This window comes from Mustela nivalis (assembly GCF_964662115.1).
Source record: "Mustela nivalis genome assembly, chromosome: 15".
NCBI classification, from domain to species: Eukaryota; Metazoa; Chordata; class Mammalia; order Carnivora; family Mustelidae; genus Mustela; species Mustela nivalis.
Genome location: NC_139034.1, coordinates 75,153,178 through 75,168,686, shown reverse-complemented (window position 1 = coordinate 75,168,686; position 15,509 = coordinate 75,153,178). Strand labels below are relative to the sequence as shown.

Sequence of the window (15,509 nt, the reverse complement as noted above, 5' to 3'; positions counted from 1 at the left end):
ATCGAACCCTGTATCAGGCTCTCTGCTCAGTGGGGAGTCTGTTGCTTCTCTGCCTACTTGTGATCTCTTTCTCTCTCAAATAAATGAATAAAATCTTAAAAAAAAAAAAGAATGTAATAAATAAATATACCTTGTTGCCTTACCTCTTAAATATTAAGATCTTATCACTACAGAAAAAAAAGTTAACCTGAGTTTACCCTAAATAACTAACTAGAACTCCTCGTCTTGATTGTCAATGAGTTTAATATTTTTTCCCGCTATTATTAAAAATACCAGTGGAATTTGTTTCTGAGGCTTTAAGAAAGCTATAAACTTTAAATAAAGGTTTTTTTTTTAACTTGGCAAATCAAAGTAAAACTTTTTTTTTTTTCCTTTAAAAGTCTTTTGGATATGCTGAAACTAGAAGGAAAAATGATGAATGGCCTCCGCAATCTTGGGATCATCAAAGAAGATGTTAGCAATTTTTTAAAATTAAACTCACATGTTTTGGACCATACCTATGCATTAGATATTAGGCATTCTTCTATAGTGGTAAGTGCTCATGTAATTCTTTGTTTTTAAAAACTTCAGATTTAAGACTTAGCTTAAAACCAAATATTGGCAGGCTTTCAAATAAATGTAAGCTTTTTGAAAGAGGCTTCAGGAGAACTCAGTGAGAAAAAAGGTAAAAATACAGACTCATCCACTTCTCGTTCTCATATCTTCTCTCCCCTTCTTCCTGTTCTCTGCATTTCCTCTCAAGAACTTTCTCCTTCAGGATCCTTTCCAGCTTTAAAAACAAACACAAACAACCAAGTAACCCCATGAAGAACAGCAGCAAAACATCAAATAATTAGAATCTGAAGAATGTAAGAATACCACCTCCTATGGTGAGAACCCTGCCTGGCCGGCTCACGGGGCCTCCAAGCGTTCTGGTCTGTGCTGCTGCCTGCGGGAACTGGGAGTCTGCTCACCTCAGCCCTGCGTGCGGCCGGGATGCGCTCCCATCCTCAGTGTGGCCAGTGAGGCTGTCCGTGGCCTTCTCCCTCCTCTCATTTCTCAGACTGTGAAGTACTCCTCTCGCCACTTTCCTTCCCTTCTCTCACACTGGGGAAGCAGTGTTTCCCCTCTCTAGCCAGTCAGCTCCCACTCTTTCTTCAGGCTTCTGCTCCAGACAGTACTTCTGAGAGAAGCTGACCTCAGCTACCCAGGTTGGAAAACGGTCATAGATGCACTGTACCGAGGAGCCGCACGGTCAGCCTCAGGCCCAGGGATGGGCTAAAACGACTCAGGAAGCTAGAAGTTGTTGCACTGATGGTTGCAGTCTTAGAGCAGCAGAACACAAGCCTTGTCAGCAGAGGGAGAAAACAGGAGGCAAAGTCCAGAGGAAACCAGGCAGGAATTTCCAAGAAGGGGCTCCTTATGCAGTCGGAGACGACGTGCTTGATCTCATGTGTGACGATCCGTGCCAGGCTAGCTGGAGCCGGGAGTACAGGGCTCGGAAAGGGGTCTGTCCTATGAGCATATAATGCCCATGTGACTCATCTCCGTCACTGAAGCTCTAGACCCTCAGGGGAAAGCTCAGGTTCATCCTAATGTTGCCAGAAACTCCGTACAAACCTCCACAGCGTGTAGCAAGACACTCAGCATGGGAGAAACTCTGTCAGAACATTTCAAGTGTGAGTTCTCAGAAGCCAACCTAGAGCCTTTGTCACAGAAGCAGGTCCTTCTAGGGAATGTGCAAGGTGTGAGCAAGCTGTCCAGCTGAGCTAACCTTACCGCCCAACATACACACATGCGCGCACACACACACACGTGTGTATATATGTATAAATGCATTTCTGTCACGTTACAGAACTACCAGTCCTTCCATATACTTTGCACAGTGAATTATTATAATTTTATAATTTTCTCCTGTGATTCTTTGATGTCTTTTTTTCTTCTTTTTTAAAATTTTTTATTTTTTTATTAACATATAATGTATTATTAGCCCCTGGGGTACAGGTCTGTGAATCGCCAGGTTTACTGAGTGCTGTGCAGTGTGTAAAGCATATACCTTCCCCAGTGTCCATAACCCAACCACCCTTTCCCTACCCTCCTCCCCCTGGCCCCCCTTAGTTTCTTTTGTGAGATTAAGAGTCTCGTATGGTTTGTCTCCCTCCCGATCCCATCTTGTTTCATTTATTCCATTCCTACTCCCCAAACCCCCCACGTTGCCTCTCAACTTCCTCATATCAGGGAGATCATATGATAATTGTCTTTCTCTGATTGACTTATTTCGCTAAGCCTAATACCCTCTAGTTCTATCCACATTATCGCAAATGGCTCTTTATCCATTCACCTGTTGATGGACATCTAGGTTCTTCCCATAGTTTGGCTATTGTGGACGTTGCTGCTATAAACATTCGGGTGCACGTGTCCCTTCGGATCACTACATTTGTATCTTTAGGGTAAATAGCCAGTAGTGTGATTGCTGGGTCATAGGGTAGCTCTATTTTCAACTTTTTGAGGAACCTCCATGCTGTTTTCCAGAGTGGTTGCACCAGCTTGCATTCCCACCAAGACTGTAGGAGGGTTCCCCTTTCTCCACATCCTCGCCAGCATCTGTCATTTCCTGACTTGTTAATTTTAGCCATTCTGAATGTCTTTTTTTCTTACTAGACTATATAAACATCTTGAAAGTAGGAATTTTATCCATTTTTTTCTCATCATTCAGTGCTTGGTTTTAGTAGGTACTCAATAAATATAAATATTCTCTGAACAAATAAGTAAATAGGTATCTCAAACCAAAATAAAACATAATTTTTAACAATGAAACTCTGAGAGTACTAAATTATAGCATAATCAATATAAATATGTCCATATCACCATTTTGATTTACCATTAGTATAAAAAGTATAACTATTAGAAATGAGAAAATAATCACATGGCAGATTATATAAGTAAAACTCCTCCAAAACAACATTTTAATCAATAAGACCTTAGAATAGGTTTGAAGTGACAGTAAGCAGATCAAAAGCTTTATTTCCAAAAACCATTTGGAAGACATGGTGATTTATTCATATTAACATAAAAATTAATATCTTTACTACTAATAATAACCAGTTAAAAAAAAAAAAAGAAAACCCTGCAGCTTAACTGAGGAAATGCAGAAGAATAGAAGGACGCCCAGAAAGAGTCGAAATTGGAGCAGACTTGGAAGCAGTCATGGTTATGGCGTCCTTCCGCATTGACAGCTTTTGATCTAAGTAATTTCACTGGAAACCACTATCAAGAAATAGTAGGAAATGGAGAAAAGTATTCATTCCCAAAGACACGAGCATCACTGTGTATTCTTAAAACAAAATAGAAACGAATTAAATATATAACAGAAATATTGTAAATTGTATATCCATGTGCTCAGGTATGTTATTCAGACATCAGAATTGTGCTTATAATCCTGCTTCAACAACCAGGAACAGTGGCTGTTCTTGCATGTTAAGTAAGAAATTATAGAACTACAATACATGATACTATCGTGTGAAAAGATGGACAGAAGACCCAGATGAAATAAGTCAAAATGTTCTTATTAATGGGTGATATGGTTTAATAGGTAGTTGGGTTTTTTCTTCATGCTCTTATGAAAATTCCAAATTTTTAGCAATAGGTATGTATGACTTACATGATCAGAAAAAAAGGAAAAAACATCTCTGACCACTTGTTAATTTCTCATATAAAAATTTAAAAGATAATCTTGGAAATGTTCCGTAATCATGGAAGGATAACATAACCAATGAAATGCTGTATATTCCCTGAGTCATGAAGACCTTAGACTCAGGACAAGTTACATAAGTTCTGAATTAGTTACCCCTGTATTTTCCAGAGCACTAAGTGCCTCATTATAAATATTCATTGTTACTGTTTTCTTGCTCTTGAGAGCATATTCTCTCATTGGCCGGAGTTTACTTTAACTTGGATATCTTTAAGCTCAATTAACAAACATCTCCTCTAAAAAGGTTTTATCAGAAAAAGAAAGGACTGTGTTAGTAATCTTAATACTTTGGGACTTTTATTTTAAGCATTTATGCTTAATTTTAAGCATTCGTAGAAGAGCACTGAGAGCATGGGCCACAGTAAGGGCAGTAAGTTTCAAGACTACTCTGGAGAAGAAATACATCTCTAAGGAAACTTTGCAGCTGCATTTGTAAAGTAACATCTTGGTCCTCCCAGGTTGGCAGCCGAGGCCAGTCATTGTGGGGGAGGAGCAGCCCTGCTGTGGTCCCCATCACCCACGCCCGGTCCACTCCCCCACTGCTCTGCTGTAAGGGCTCTGACCCTGTGCCAGCTCTTGGACGCCTGAGGAGGTGTTCTTTTCCATTCTCGATAAGAGTGTCGGGAAGTAGTTTTTTTTATTGAGGTAAAATATATATAACATAAGATACGCCCTTTTAACCTTTTTAAGTATGTGACTTGCTGGCATTAAGTACATACACAGTGTAAAATTATTACCAGGATCCATTTTCCCAGAGTCTTTTCATCATTCCAAACAGAAACGATACCCATAAAGCAGTAACTCCCCAGTCCCTCCTCCCCAAGCTCCCTGGTAACCTCAGTTCTACTTTCCGTCCCTGCGGATTTGCCTTTTCTAAGTGCTTCATAAAAGTAAAATTACGTACTATTTGTCCATTCCTGCCTGGGGTATTTCATTAGGCATACTGTTGTCAAGGTTCATCCATGTTGTAGCATGTATCAGAATTTTATTCTTTTTTAAGACTAAATAATAGCTTAATGTTTTAAATATCTTTTTTTTTGCATACTCTTAACAGAGGTTTTGTGTCTTAAATGCTTTTGCTTTTCCACTTGGAAAGTGCCTGCTTTCCGTAGATAATTATGTGTGACACTTTATTCTCTAGATTCCTTTAAAAAAATGAATTGACATAGGGCACCTGGTGGCTCTGTTGAGCAATCTGCTTTTGATCTCAGCCCAGGTCTTGATCCCAGGGTCATGAGTTCAAGCCCCGTGTTGGGTTCCACACTGGGTGTGGAGCGTACTTTAAAAAAAAAAATTAACCGCATAAGGCAGAGCCCTGACTTCTGAGCACTCTTTTCACGTTGGTCTGTTAGAGCAGCAATGCACTTACCTCACACTTTAGCTTGATTGTCGCTTCATAGCATTTCCTACCACCCAATATGATATCCATTTATTTGTTTATGTAGAATCTTCCTCCAGTGGAGTGTAAGCTTCACAAAAACCAGGATTTGGTTAGATATCCTCAGCATCCATCAGGTCCCATCACACAGGAAGCAGTCAGAAAATCTGTTGGCTATCTTAAAGCTAAAACAGAGTTATTCAAGAATGAAAGCAATACTGTGCTTTTAATTTTTTTTCTCCCCCTGCATCTGTCTCTCCACTTTTTGTCTTCACAGAGAAAGCTGGCTCACTGAGTTACATTACTTGTGTCCACTGTATTTATACCCTCCCCCAAAACAAACCTTGACAGTTTTTTTCTTAAAAGTTGCTTGCTTAACAGTTGAGTAAAAACTTAAGAGAGTCATTGGGTATTCTCCCATCCCTGGTTAAGCATTCTAGGTTTCTCTGTCCCAGACATCAGAAGACACAATTTAAATTTTATGTAGTTTAATTTCCTGTTTCTAGCCTTGCCATGGTACCTCAGGTTTCACTAGTATTTTGTTAAAGTCAGTAAACAACCATATGATTGTATGTTTGGCTCCTTTGGATTATAATTGCTTTTCAGTCCTCTGTGCCAGACCACCCACAGTGGAGGGGGCTTCGGTCATAGTTTACCTAAATTACCCTGCCCCTAGTGGCAGCTTTCTGTTTTCTGCCCTGTGATTTCCATGCTATAGCCATATTCCTGAGGTGCTTATGATCATTTTCTTTGATTTCCTTTTCCTGAAATTTCCCAAGTCACCGTAGCCGTTTGTCATTCTCTCAAAACAATTCTAATGCTTCATTTTTGTCACCAAGATGACAGCGGTAAGATTCAAAACTGATAAACAGCAATCAGCACAGGGAGAGGAAATGATTTCTTTATCCAGGTTAAGGATGTAACTTGCTACCGACAGTGGGCCCCATCACAGACGCTGGGTTTACCCCTGGACTCACAGTTTGTTTCCATTGATCTATATCATCCCCTTATGCAACCACCACAGTGATTACTGTAGCTTTGGGGAGTAAGTTTTGAAATTGGGAATTGTGAGTCCTCCAACTTTGTTCTTTTTCAAGATTATCTTAGCAGTTCTACGACTCTTGCTTTCATTATGAATTACAACGTCATCTTGTCCATTTCTGGAAAAAAGATAGTTGGAATTTTTATTGACATTTCATTGAATACATAGATAATTTAAGGAATATCACCATTTTAATAAATTGAGTCTTCTGATCCATGAATATGGGATGTCTTTCCATTCATTCAGATCTTCTTTATTTCAGTGATGTAGCTTTTGTAGCTTTCAGTATACAAGTCTCATACTTGTTAAACCTATTTCTAAGTGTTTTAGACCTCTGTGGCCACACATAAGTGTGGCCTATTGCTATTGTAAATAGAACTATTTTCTTATGTTTGTTTTAGGATTTTTTCAGTGCCTCTTAATTTTTTTATTGAAAACTGGGCATTTTGAATATTACAGTATGGCACTTCAGAAAGTCAGATTCTCACCTTCCCTGGGGTTGTTTTTGCTGTTTGTTGTTGTTTTTGTTACTTGTTTAGTGACTTCTCTGAACTAATTTTGTAAAGCTTGTGTTCTTTCTTATGTGTGGCCACAGAGGTCTGTTAGTCTGCCTAGTCATCTACTCAGTAGAGACAGAGATTTACTTAAATGCCTGGACCCCAGAACTCCCAGTCTTGCATAGGGGCTCTGTGTGTTTGTGTAGCACATGACCTGTGGTGGGGGAGGGGACACAAGGGAAGCAGTCCATGTCGGACCCTCAGCCAGGCAGCTTGCATCTGCCTCAGCCTTCACTTGTTGCTTACACAGAGCTTCAGAGTCAACCAGAGGAGAGAACCTGGGGCTTTTCAGTCTTCCCTGGGCACGTGTACAACCTTTTAGAATCCCAGGAATCCTTCAGAACTTCTCAAAGTCCTGTTTCCCAAAACATCTCAGTCCCCAGCCTTTCCTCATTAGATTTTGGTTGCTCTGCTTTCATCCCAAGGGTTTTCTGTTGCTGCAGGCGGGAGCAACTAAAGCATTTGCCCGTAATTGTTTTCCACAAAATAGGATAGCAGCTCTAACACTGGTATGAGTTAGGATATAGACAAACCTTTTTAGTGGGTTTTCTGAGGAGTCAACGGGCAGTTCAAACAAAAATTAAATCCTTTCAGAATGTGGTCTGTTCTGCTTTCTCCAGTATTGATACTGGAATTGGGGCTGTCATTTTCAACGCTACTGATAAGTTTGGGAGCACGAGATGGGACCAGGATAAGTTTCACACCACATATCTCACAGTTCTGACTGAGACTGTGCCATTTTTCTTGAATAAATGCTCTCAAAGTTGCTGCAAGCTTTCGATTTTGGTTAGTTTTCATAGTTCTTAAAATGTTGAGTTCCCCTCAATTTTCTAGTTTCTTATTGCTTTTGTGTCAGGGTGGAGTTTTGAAATTCCTTACTCAGCCATTTTAGCTGATGTCACTCCCTAGAGAAGACCAAAAGATGTCAATTTTACATCTTTTAAGTTATTCGCATCTCTCAGAAAGTCCTCCACTAACACCATGACCCACCTTATGTCCATCTGCTAAACTTTGTAGCTCCTTGGACAGTGAAGAGAATGTCTTACACGTTCTAATCTATTAATGACGAAGTCTTTTCTTCAGTGTCTTGGTAGCACAATAGATGCAAAGGCCAGAGTATGGCCAACAAAATAAATGGTGGCAGATCACTGGAGTGTCATGTCACTGCCAGCCAGTTCTGCATGCAGTTCTGGGAGGCTGCTCTTCCAGTCAGCGTTGCTGCTTCTGTAAATTTACCTGAGAGTAAAAAATGGGCAGTTCGGTCTCTGGGCCTGTGCGAAGCAATTTCAGTCTTCCCTCTGAAGCCCCTGCTTCTGACATGGTTAAATACTCCCCAGAACCTCCTGTCTGGACCACTGCTGAGGCCGCCTGATTTCTTGGGCACCACGGATCTCCTCTCTGCTCTCCTCTGGGACGGTCAGCAGCACTCGCTAGACCGCAGGCCTCTGTCGTTCATCTCTCTTACCCTTCGTTCTGATTTTGCAATGTTTCTTTTCTCTGTGCACTTGAGTTAATATACTTTGTATTGCTCTGTCATCCAGTCGACTGATCACTGTCTTCCTCCATGTCCACTCTGCAGTTAAATCATCTTTAGAAGTTCTTACAGTTCTTAATTATAGAGTTTTAAAATCTATATCTCCCTTTGGCTCTTCTTGTAATGGATTTTTAGTTCTCTTAACATTTTCCATCTTTCCATCTCTTTTTCTTCTTTTTAAAAAATATATATATAATAATCATAATTGTTTTAAAGTCCTAAGTCCCTCTCTATTGCCTGCTTTTTCTCTTTTATTTTAATATTCAGTCCTTTTTTTTTTTTTTTTGCATGGCAGTTTTTGAGAGGAGCCTGAAATTGCCTCTGCAAAGTTACAGAAGCAAACACTGGTCAGGATTGCCACAGCAGCCCAAGTACCAAACCTCACCTGGCTCGGTCGAGGCACGTTTCTGGGCTTCGTGGGAGCTCTTCCTCTTTGTGTCTTACACCTGGCAGCTAGCCCTGTCGGTTTCTCAAATTAAAGAGCAGCGTTTGCCAAAGCCTTAGCACTTCACACTTCAACTTCTGTCTCATTACTGTGTCGTGGCTGTAGCTTCAAAGTCCCAGTGTCTGTTTCCCCCTGGCTCTTCTTTATTTTTTTTTTTTTATGGTATTGGCACCCGGCTGTTGCCATGGGTACGTGCAGGTTCCTAGTCAGCAAACGAGAGGAATTTATATAGAGACAAACTGCGATTTATTCCCTGCACTGCCCCTTCTCCTGGATTTCCCGGCCCCCTCAACTCTTACCATTTAGACACCCCTAATTTTGACTCCTGTCTTTGCAGCCCAATATGACCGTCACTTTCTGTTTGAATGAGTTCTCGCAGGCTGCAATTTGGAAAATGTCCCTGGGGATGGAATGCAGCTTCCTGCCTTCAGCACAAGCTTCCTGTCTTGTCACTAATTGACTCTTGATAATGGGTTGACCCTACCTCCATGGTCTAAACAGTGGTTTATGTCTTCCCAGCTCATACCATTATTTCAGGCAGGCAGCTTAGTCTAGTAGAAACCAATAGCTCTTGATTAGAATCGAACATTCAAGGTGTCATGTTTCATTTTCCTTATGTCTGAGCATTAAAATTTGAGAAGGGAGGTGGAGGACCTATACTGCTGATAATTAAGATAAACACTTAGTCTCTGCCACATGGTTTATGGAGAGTAATTTCTATACAGTTTTTAATATGAAAGCCGAACATGAATAGAAGAAGTCAGTTGTTCTGGGAGGAGGGTCAGGCTTAATCTAAAAGACCATGGGAATATAAAATTTCCCATTACACATCATATATTCCTTAATTTAAAGAATATTCAACTGGCTTCTTATATTTATTCAGAAATAGAGAAATATTGTGTATTTTTACTTTGAAAGAGTGAAAACTGGCTTTGGAAATGATTTAAATATTAGTTTAATATAGCTTTCACAGATTTTTGAATTCTTCTCTAGTGGATTAATGACCTAGAAAATGATGATTTGTATGTCACATGGCCTGCAAGTTGCCAGGAGCTTCTGAAGCCCGTGTTCCCTGGAACTATACCTTCTGTAAGGCGTAATTTTCATAATTTGGTGAGTTTTATGTGACATTTTGTGTACATCTCTTCTGAAGGTAGCATCCTGCATTCTTTTTGGATTACCCCGTTCTTGGTAAAGAGGCATTTGTGTAACACAGAGGAAGATACTTGCCTGATACGGCAAGTGTGCGGTGGCATGGCCGGCCAGACATCCAAAGCCAGCAATGCCACAAAATCTGCCTCCTCCTTAGATGTGCTTTTATAGTTCCGATATGAAATCGATGAGTTATGGTCACATTTTCTGAAAGGAATTTGATTGAACTTTTTTCCTTCTAGAACTAATAAGAACTAATTAAAGATTAAAGTTTAGTACATTTCAGGGAAAGTGTGTGAATATCATTTTATCATCTACGCATATGAGTTATTTGTGATAGTATTAAATAACCTGTAATACAACTGTGAAATGTGTGGAATTTCTTAGCTAGGGCTTTATTTTTTTTCCCACAAAGAAAGTGAATATGTTATTTCCTATAGCAGTGTAGAGCGAGCAGTTATATTAATGCTGTTTTTTTTTCAAAATTCAGTTACTATCTTTTTTTTAAAATTACAGAAAATCCAATGCACATTTAGAATAAGGTATTTCACTTGTTATTAAAAAAAATTTACTTTGTGCTGTGCTTCAAAAAAGGGGTGAGTGATCTCATATTAAATTCCATGTATTATTCAGATGTGTAGCTTTTGGAAATCCTTTATTACCTATGAAATTCCTTCTTATATAAAATTCCTTAGAATTGCTGGACATTTCTTTAGAAAAAGATGGCACCTTGAATTTTATACCTTTAGTGACAGAAACTAGACTAAACTTGAATTTCATGAAAATCCAAAATGTTAAAACAAAATAGTGATTATAAACTGTATGCTTTCTTTTAGGTTCTGTTTATTGATCCTGCTCAAGGATATACCTTGGATTTTGTAAAAATTGCTGAACTTTTCTATTATCATAAAATTCCTCTTCGGTAATTGTCAATTTATAACATTACACAGTCAGCTGAAGGAAAGGCAGTGATGTTCATGTTGTACCACAGAGTACTCATGTGGAATTGAAAGCAGTGGTGGTCTTTAATGCCTTACACAACACGGTTGTGTTGTGAAACATCATTGACCTTTATGATAGACTTGTTAGTCAGAACTGCTAAGTCATCTCGTAAACCATGTTCATTTCACGAGAGTCTGACCACGTTGGGTGCTGAAAGGTGGATCCATTTCCCTGAAGTTCTGTTAAGAGTATACTTTCCCTTTATTTTTCTGGAAAAACATGGTCATTTAATAATATCACCATCAGAGAGAGTTTGACAGTTTGGAGGAATCCATTAGATAGGTGGTTGTTGGTGACTAGACATTACGAATCAAACTTTTCAATATAATACTCCCTCATCCCCCCTATTAACACACTCTATCTAGATGTTATGGTCTAGTAATGTTGAAAAATCATGGTTGGTTGTGATTCAAGGGGTAATTGTGACATTCCTTATTCACCTTCTTTTCCCAGAATTGGTTTTGTGTTCATTGTTAACACAGATGATGAAGTTGATGGAGCAGATGACGTTGGCGTTGCTCTTTGGCGAGCTTTCAACTATATTGCAGAAGAACATGATGTCTCGCAAGCATTTATTTCCATAGTACAAGTGAGTGCACTAGGTATCATTTCTTTAGACTGTATAGGGGGTTTTTCTGCAATATTACTATAATTATTATCATTTATTATTTATTTTTCAAAGTTTGTAAAAAACGATCATGGGGCTTAATATAGACAATGAATTTGATTCTTGCAGCTCCCAACTGAAATGCATAATGTCCCCACTTCATAAATTAGTCAGCTGACACGCTGCCAAAATAGATGAATTTGCTTGAGTTTCTCCAGCTGCTAATGGAATTTAAATTGTATATGTTAAGTTTAAAGGAAAACATACTCCAAGAAAATGATTATTCAGGGAAGAAATCCTGAATGAGGTCTTGAGAAAATCATGAATAAAACAGATTACTGCAAACTTAAATATTCTAAATGGCAAAGTATGTAGACCCTTCTTAGAGAATTTCAAAGGAGGAGGAGATTGCTTCATGACAGCAAATTAGGTAGAAATAGCTGGATGAGTACTGAATTTGACGAAGAGATTGTATTAACAAAAAAGTTAGAAATTGGCAAGAACTTGATAAAGAGCAGTATAAAATGGGAAGATTATTTCATAGTTAAGGTTTTGAAACTGTTATGGCCCATTGTGGAAATAGATGTATTAAAGAACCGTATTGTTATTATTAAAAAAGCCAGACCATAGCTTAGAAACCAGCTTTTGTTCATTTTAAAATTCATTGGTCTTTTGCTTTCACCCACTATTATAACAAGGGATGGTTCTTCTTCAAAGTGAGGCCGTTCAATGGCCAAAGCCCTGTGTACTCCCTGCCCTGCTCCCACAGCTTCTGGGAAAACCACTGAATACCTCGTGAACTCACTGTCCTGGGCACAGGAACTGCCAGTGCCTCAGTGACATGGGGATACGCTCTGTTCTGTAAAATAGTGCTGGAGGTTACATGTCAATTTTGTATCTCAGGCTATTACTCTTATTAACTGACTGGTGTAAGAATTTATAAGGGACTTAGACTGATGTAGCTTTTATTGAAGTCTGCCTACCTTATGGTGAACAGATTGTTGCAGGAGTCAAAACTAAGAAAGTTGATGACCTTTTGAAATTCTCCTTACCCTAAGTTATCTCAGTTCTCTCTACTGACTATTCTGGAGGCGCTTTGCATCAGACATAAATTTGCATGTGACTTCATACTTTGCAATCACTGGCCTTTTGAATTATCTGCTCTGATGTTCAGCATGATACTGTAATATCTTGGAAAATCAGATTACACTTGAAACCGTAAGTTTCAATACAACACGCCATGGAAGTATTCTTTATGTGCCGTAGCCTACCAGTTGTACTAAGCAATTTGAGGAAAGAGTGGGGAAAATGTGTGAGGAAGGAATACGTATAGCATACTAGAATCCACCACAGTCTGAAGTGTGCGAATGAATGTTGGTGGTGATTCAAACTATGTATACGTCAACCTGAAAATTTTTGTACCCCCTAGAAAACCAAAACATGATTGAGCTAACCTTTTATTGGGAATGTGTTGTATTATATCCTTTAGGTGACTTAGTCTCACTAATTTAGAATAATTAGAGCAAAATCAGCCTTTTAGTAAAATACGTGAATTATAAAATCTCTGTAATATTGTTTCATTACTTATAATGAGCGAATTATTTTATCTAAATTAGATAATTTGAAAATACAGTACCAGGAAAAAGAGGAATATAGTAGAAGGTCAAAATTTTAAGTATATGAACATTTTTGACATGTGATAAAGAATTATGGTAGAGTCGTATAGTATTTTTAGAGTAAAGCCATCAGACCGTGTATCTCAGCTCTCCGCAGTGGCTATGAAAACTTACTAATTTAATTTTCTCTTTCTACCTTGCAAAATTAAGACTAAAAAAAATACATATTATGTACTTGATGAATATTTGTTGCATGCGTGTTTGAGAACGCAGAAATACTTTAAGCCTTCAACTTTGGCTATGTTGGGTTAATTGTCAACAGATTAACCATCTCACAGTATGTAAGTATGAAACAATGAGATACATGACATAAGTCAGTTTTCAGAAACTGAACAAGAGCTAACATGAGCTATGATCCTTGCAAAAAGATCAAAATAAAAATATTCACAGGTAGAGATGGAGAGAATTCTTGCTGCATCAAAAGAAATGCTAAAGGAAATCCTTCAGGCTGAGAGGAAGCGACACCAGATGGTAACTCACATTCACAGGAAGGAATGAAATGGTAGCTTTAAATAAAATGTAAATATATGGGTACATACAAAAGGCTATAAGAATATATTTTATTGTGTTTAAATTGCACAAGATTGAATAAAACATTTTAACATATAATACATATCACCGTAATTGTATGAAGGAACAGAGGATTAGATGGATCTGTTTTGGAACTAAGAATTTGGTATTTTGTCAACATTAAGTTAGGAGTAGGAGGGAGTAGATTGTAGTAAATTGGCACAGCTGGATATCTAAATGCAAAATGATGGCCCTGGATCCCTGTCTTGAACTATGCACAGAGGTCAACTCAAAACAGATAAAAGGTTGAGCATAGGACCTGAAACTGTTTCCTGAAAGGAAACACAGCGGTAAGCTCCTTGACATTGATCTTGGTGATGATCTTTTGGATTTAACAACAAAATCAAAGGCAAAAAAAGGAAATAAACAGGGTTTATATAAAAATAAAATGCATCCGCACAGCAAAGGAAACCATCGAAAGGGCAACGAAATGGCAGCGTTGCATCGAAATGGCAACTGTGGAACAGGAGAAAATATTTGCAAACTACCTATTCAGTAAGGAGTTAATGTCCAAAATAATCAGGAATTCATATAACACAATAGCAAAATAATAATAAATAATAACCCAATTTAAAAATGGACAGTAGGGGCGCCTGGGTGGCTCAGTGGGTTAAGCCTCTGCCTTTCAGCTCAGGTCATGATCTCAAGGTCCTGGGATGGAGCCCTGCATCAGGCTCTCTGCTCAACAGGAAGCCTGCCTCCCCATCTGCCTGCCTCTCTGCCTACTTGTGATCTCTCTGTCGAATAAATAAAATAAAAAATCTTTTTAAAAAATTATTTTTAAAAACAGACAATAGATCTGAGTGGATATTTCCAAAGAAGACATGCAGATGACCAGCAGATATGTGAAAAAGTGCTCAACTTGGTTAATCACCAGGGAAATGCAAGTCAAAACCCACCGTGAGCTGTCCCCTCACACCTGTAGGGGGTTCTATCACCAGACAAACAAGATGCCAAATGCTGGCATGATGTAGAGAGGAGGGAGCCCTCTGAGAATACAACTGCTGCAGCCATTATGGAAAACAGTCTGGAGCTTCCTCAAGAATTTTAAAATAGGATGACAGTATGAACCAGCAATCCTACTTCAGCTGTTTCCAAAGGAAATGAAATCAGTATCTCGAACAGTGACCTGTACGCTCAAGTATATTGCAGCATTAGTCACAACAGCCAAGGTGTAGAAATGACTTAAGCATCCATCAGTGGGTGGATGAACAAAGAAAATATGTGGTGTATATGTATACATACCTCAGAATATCATTCAGGCTATAAAAAGAAGGAAATCCTGCCATTTGTGACAACGTGGATGAACCTGGAAGATGTTGGGCCAAGTGAAATGTAGCAGACAAATAAAGATGAATACTATCTAATATCACGTGTATGTGGAACCTAAAAAAGCTGAACTCCTAGAAACAGTAGAAAAGTGGTTGGTCGGGAGGTGGGCAAAATAGGGAAATGTTGGCCAGAGGTACAAACTTGCAGTTATAGTAGGACTAAGTTCTGGACATGCCATGTCCAGCACGGTGACTGTGGTGGATAATGCTGTACTATATAACTGAAATTTGCTAAGTGTAGAATCTGAAGGTTCTCACCAAAAAAAGAAAAATATGTGTGAGGTGATGGATATATTAGTTAATTTGATGGTGGGAGTCCCATCACGCTGTGTGCGTTTATCAAGCCATTGTGTTGTACATTATAAATGGTTACTGTGTTACTGTCAGTTACACCTTAATGAAGCTAAAAAAGGGAAAAATAAATAAAATGTATATGAAGACCCCAAATTACTGTTTTTGCTTACCCAGCCATGTAAGTCTTAAAA

General features: G+C 38.7%; 1 protein-coding gene across 1 annotated transcript in view; it reads left to right on the top strand.

The window, feature by feature from the left end:
- UGGT2 (UDP-glucose glycoprotein glucosyltransferase 2) overlaps positions 1-15,509 on the top strand; it is a 184,854-nt gene that overhangs the window by 71,833 nt on the left and 97,512 nt on the right. Inside the window, exons 12-15 of the mRNA XM_082700684.1 lie at positions 381-531; positions 9,680-9,799; positions 10,675-10,760; positions 11,294-11,429. Of these exons, the coding sequence (XP_082556810.1) occupies positions 381-531; positions 9,680-9,799; positions 10,675-10,760; positions 11,294-11,429 (493 nt within the window). The remainder of the gene's footprint in view (positions 1-380; positions 532-9,679; positions 9,800-10,674; positions 10,761-11,293; positions 11,430-15,509) is intronic.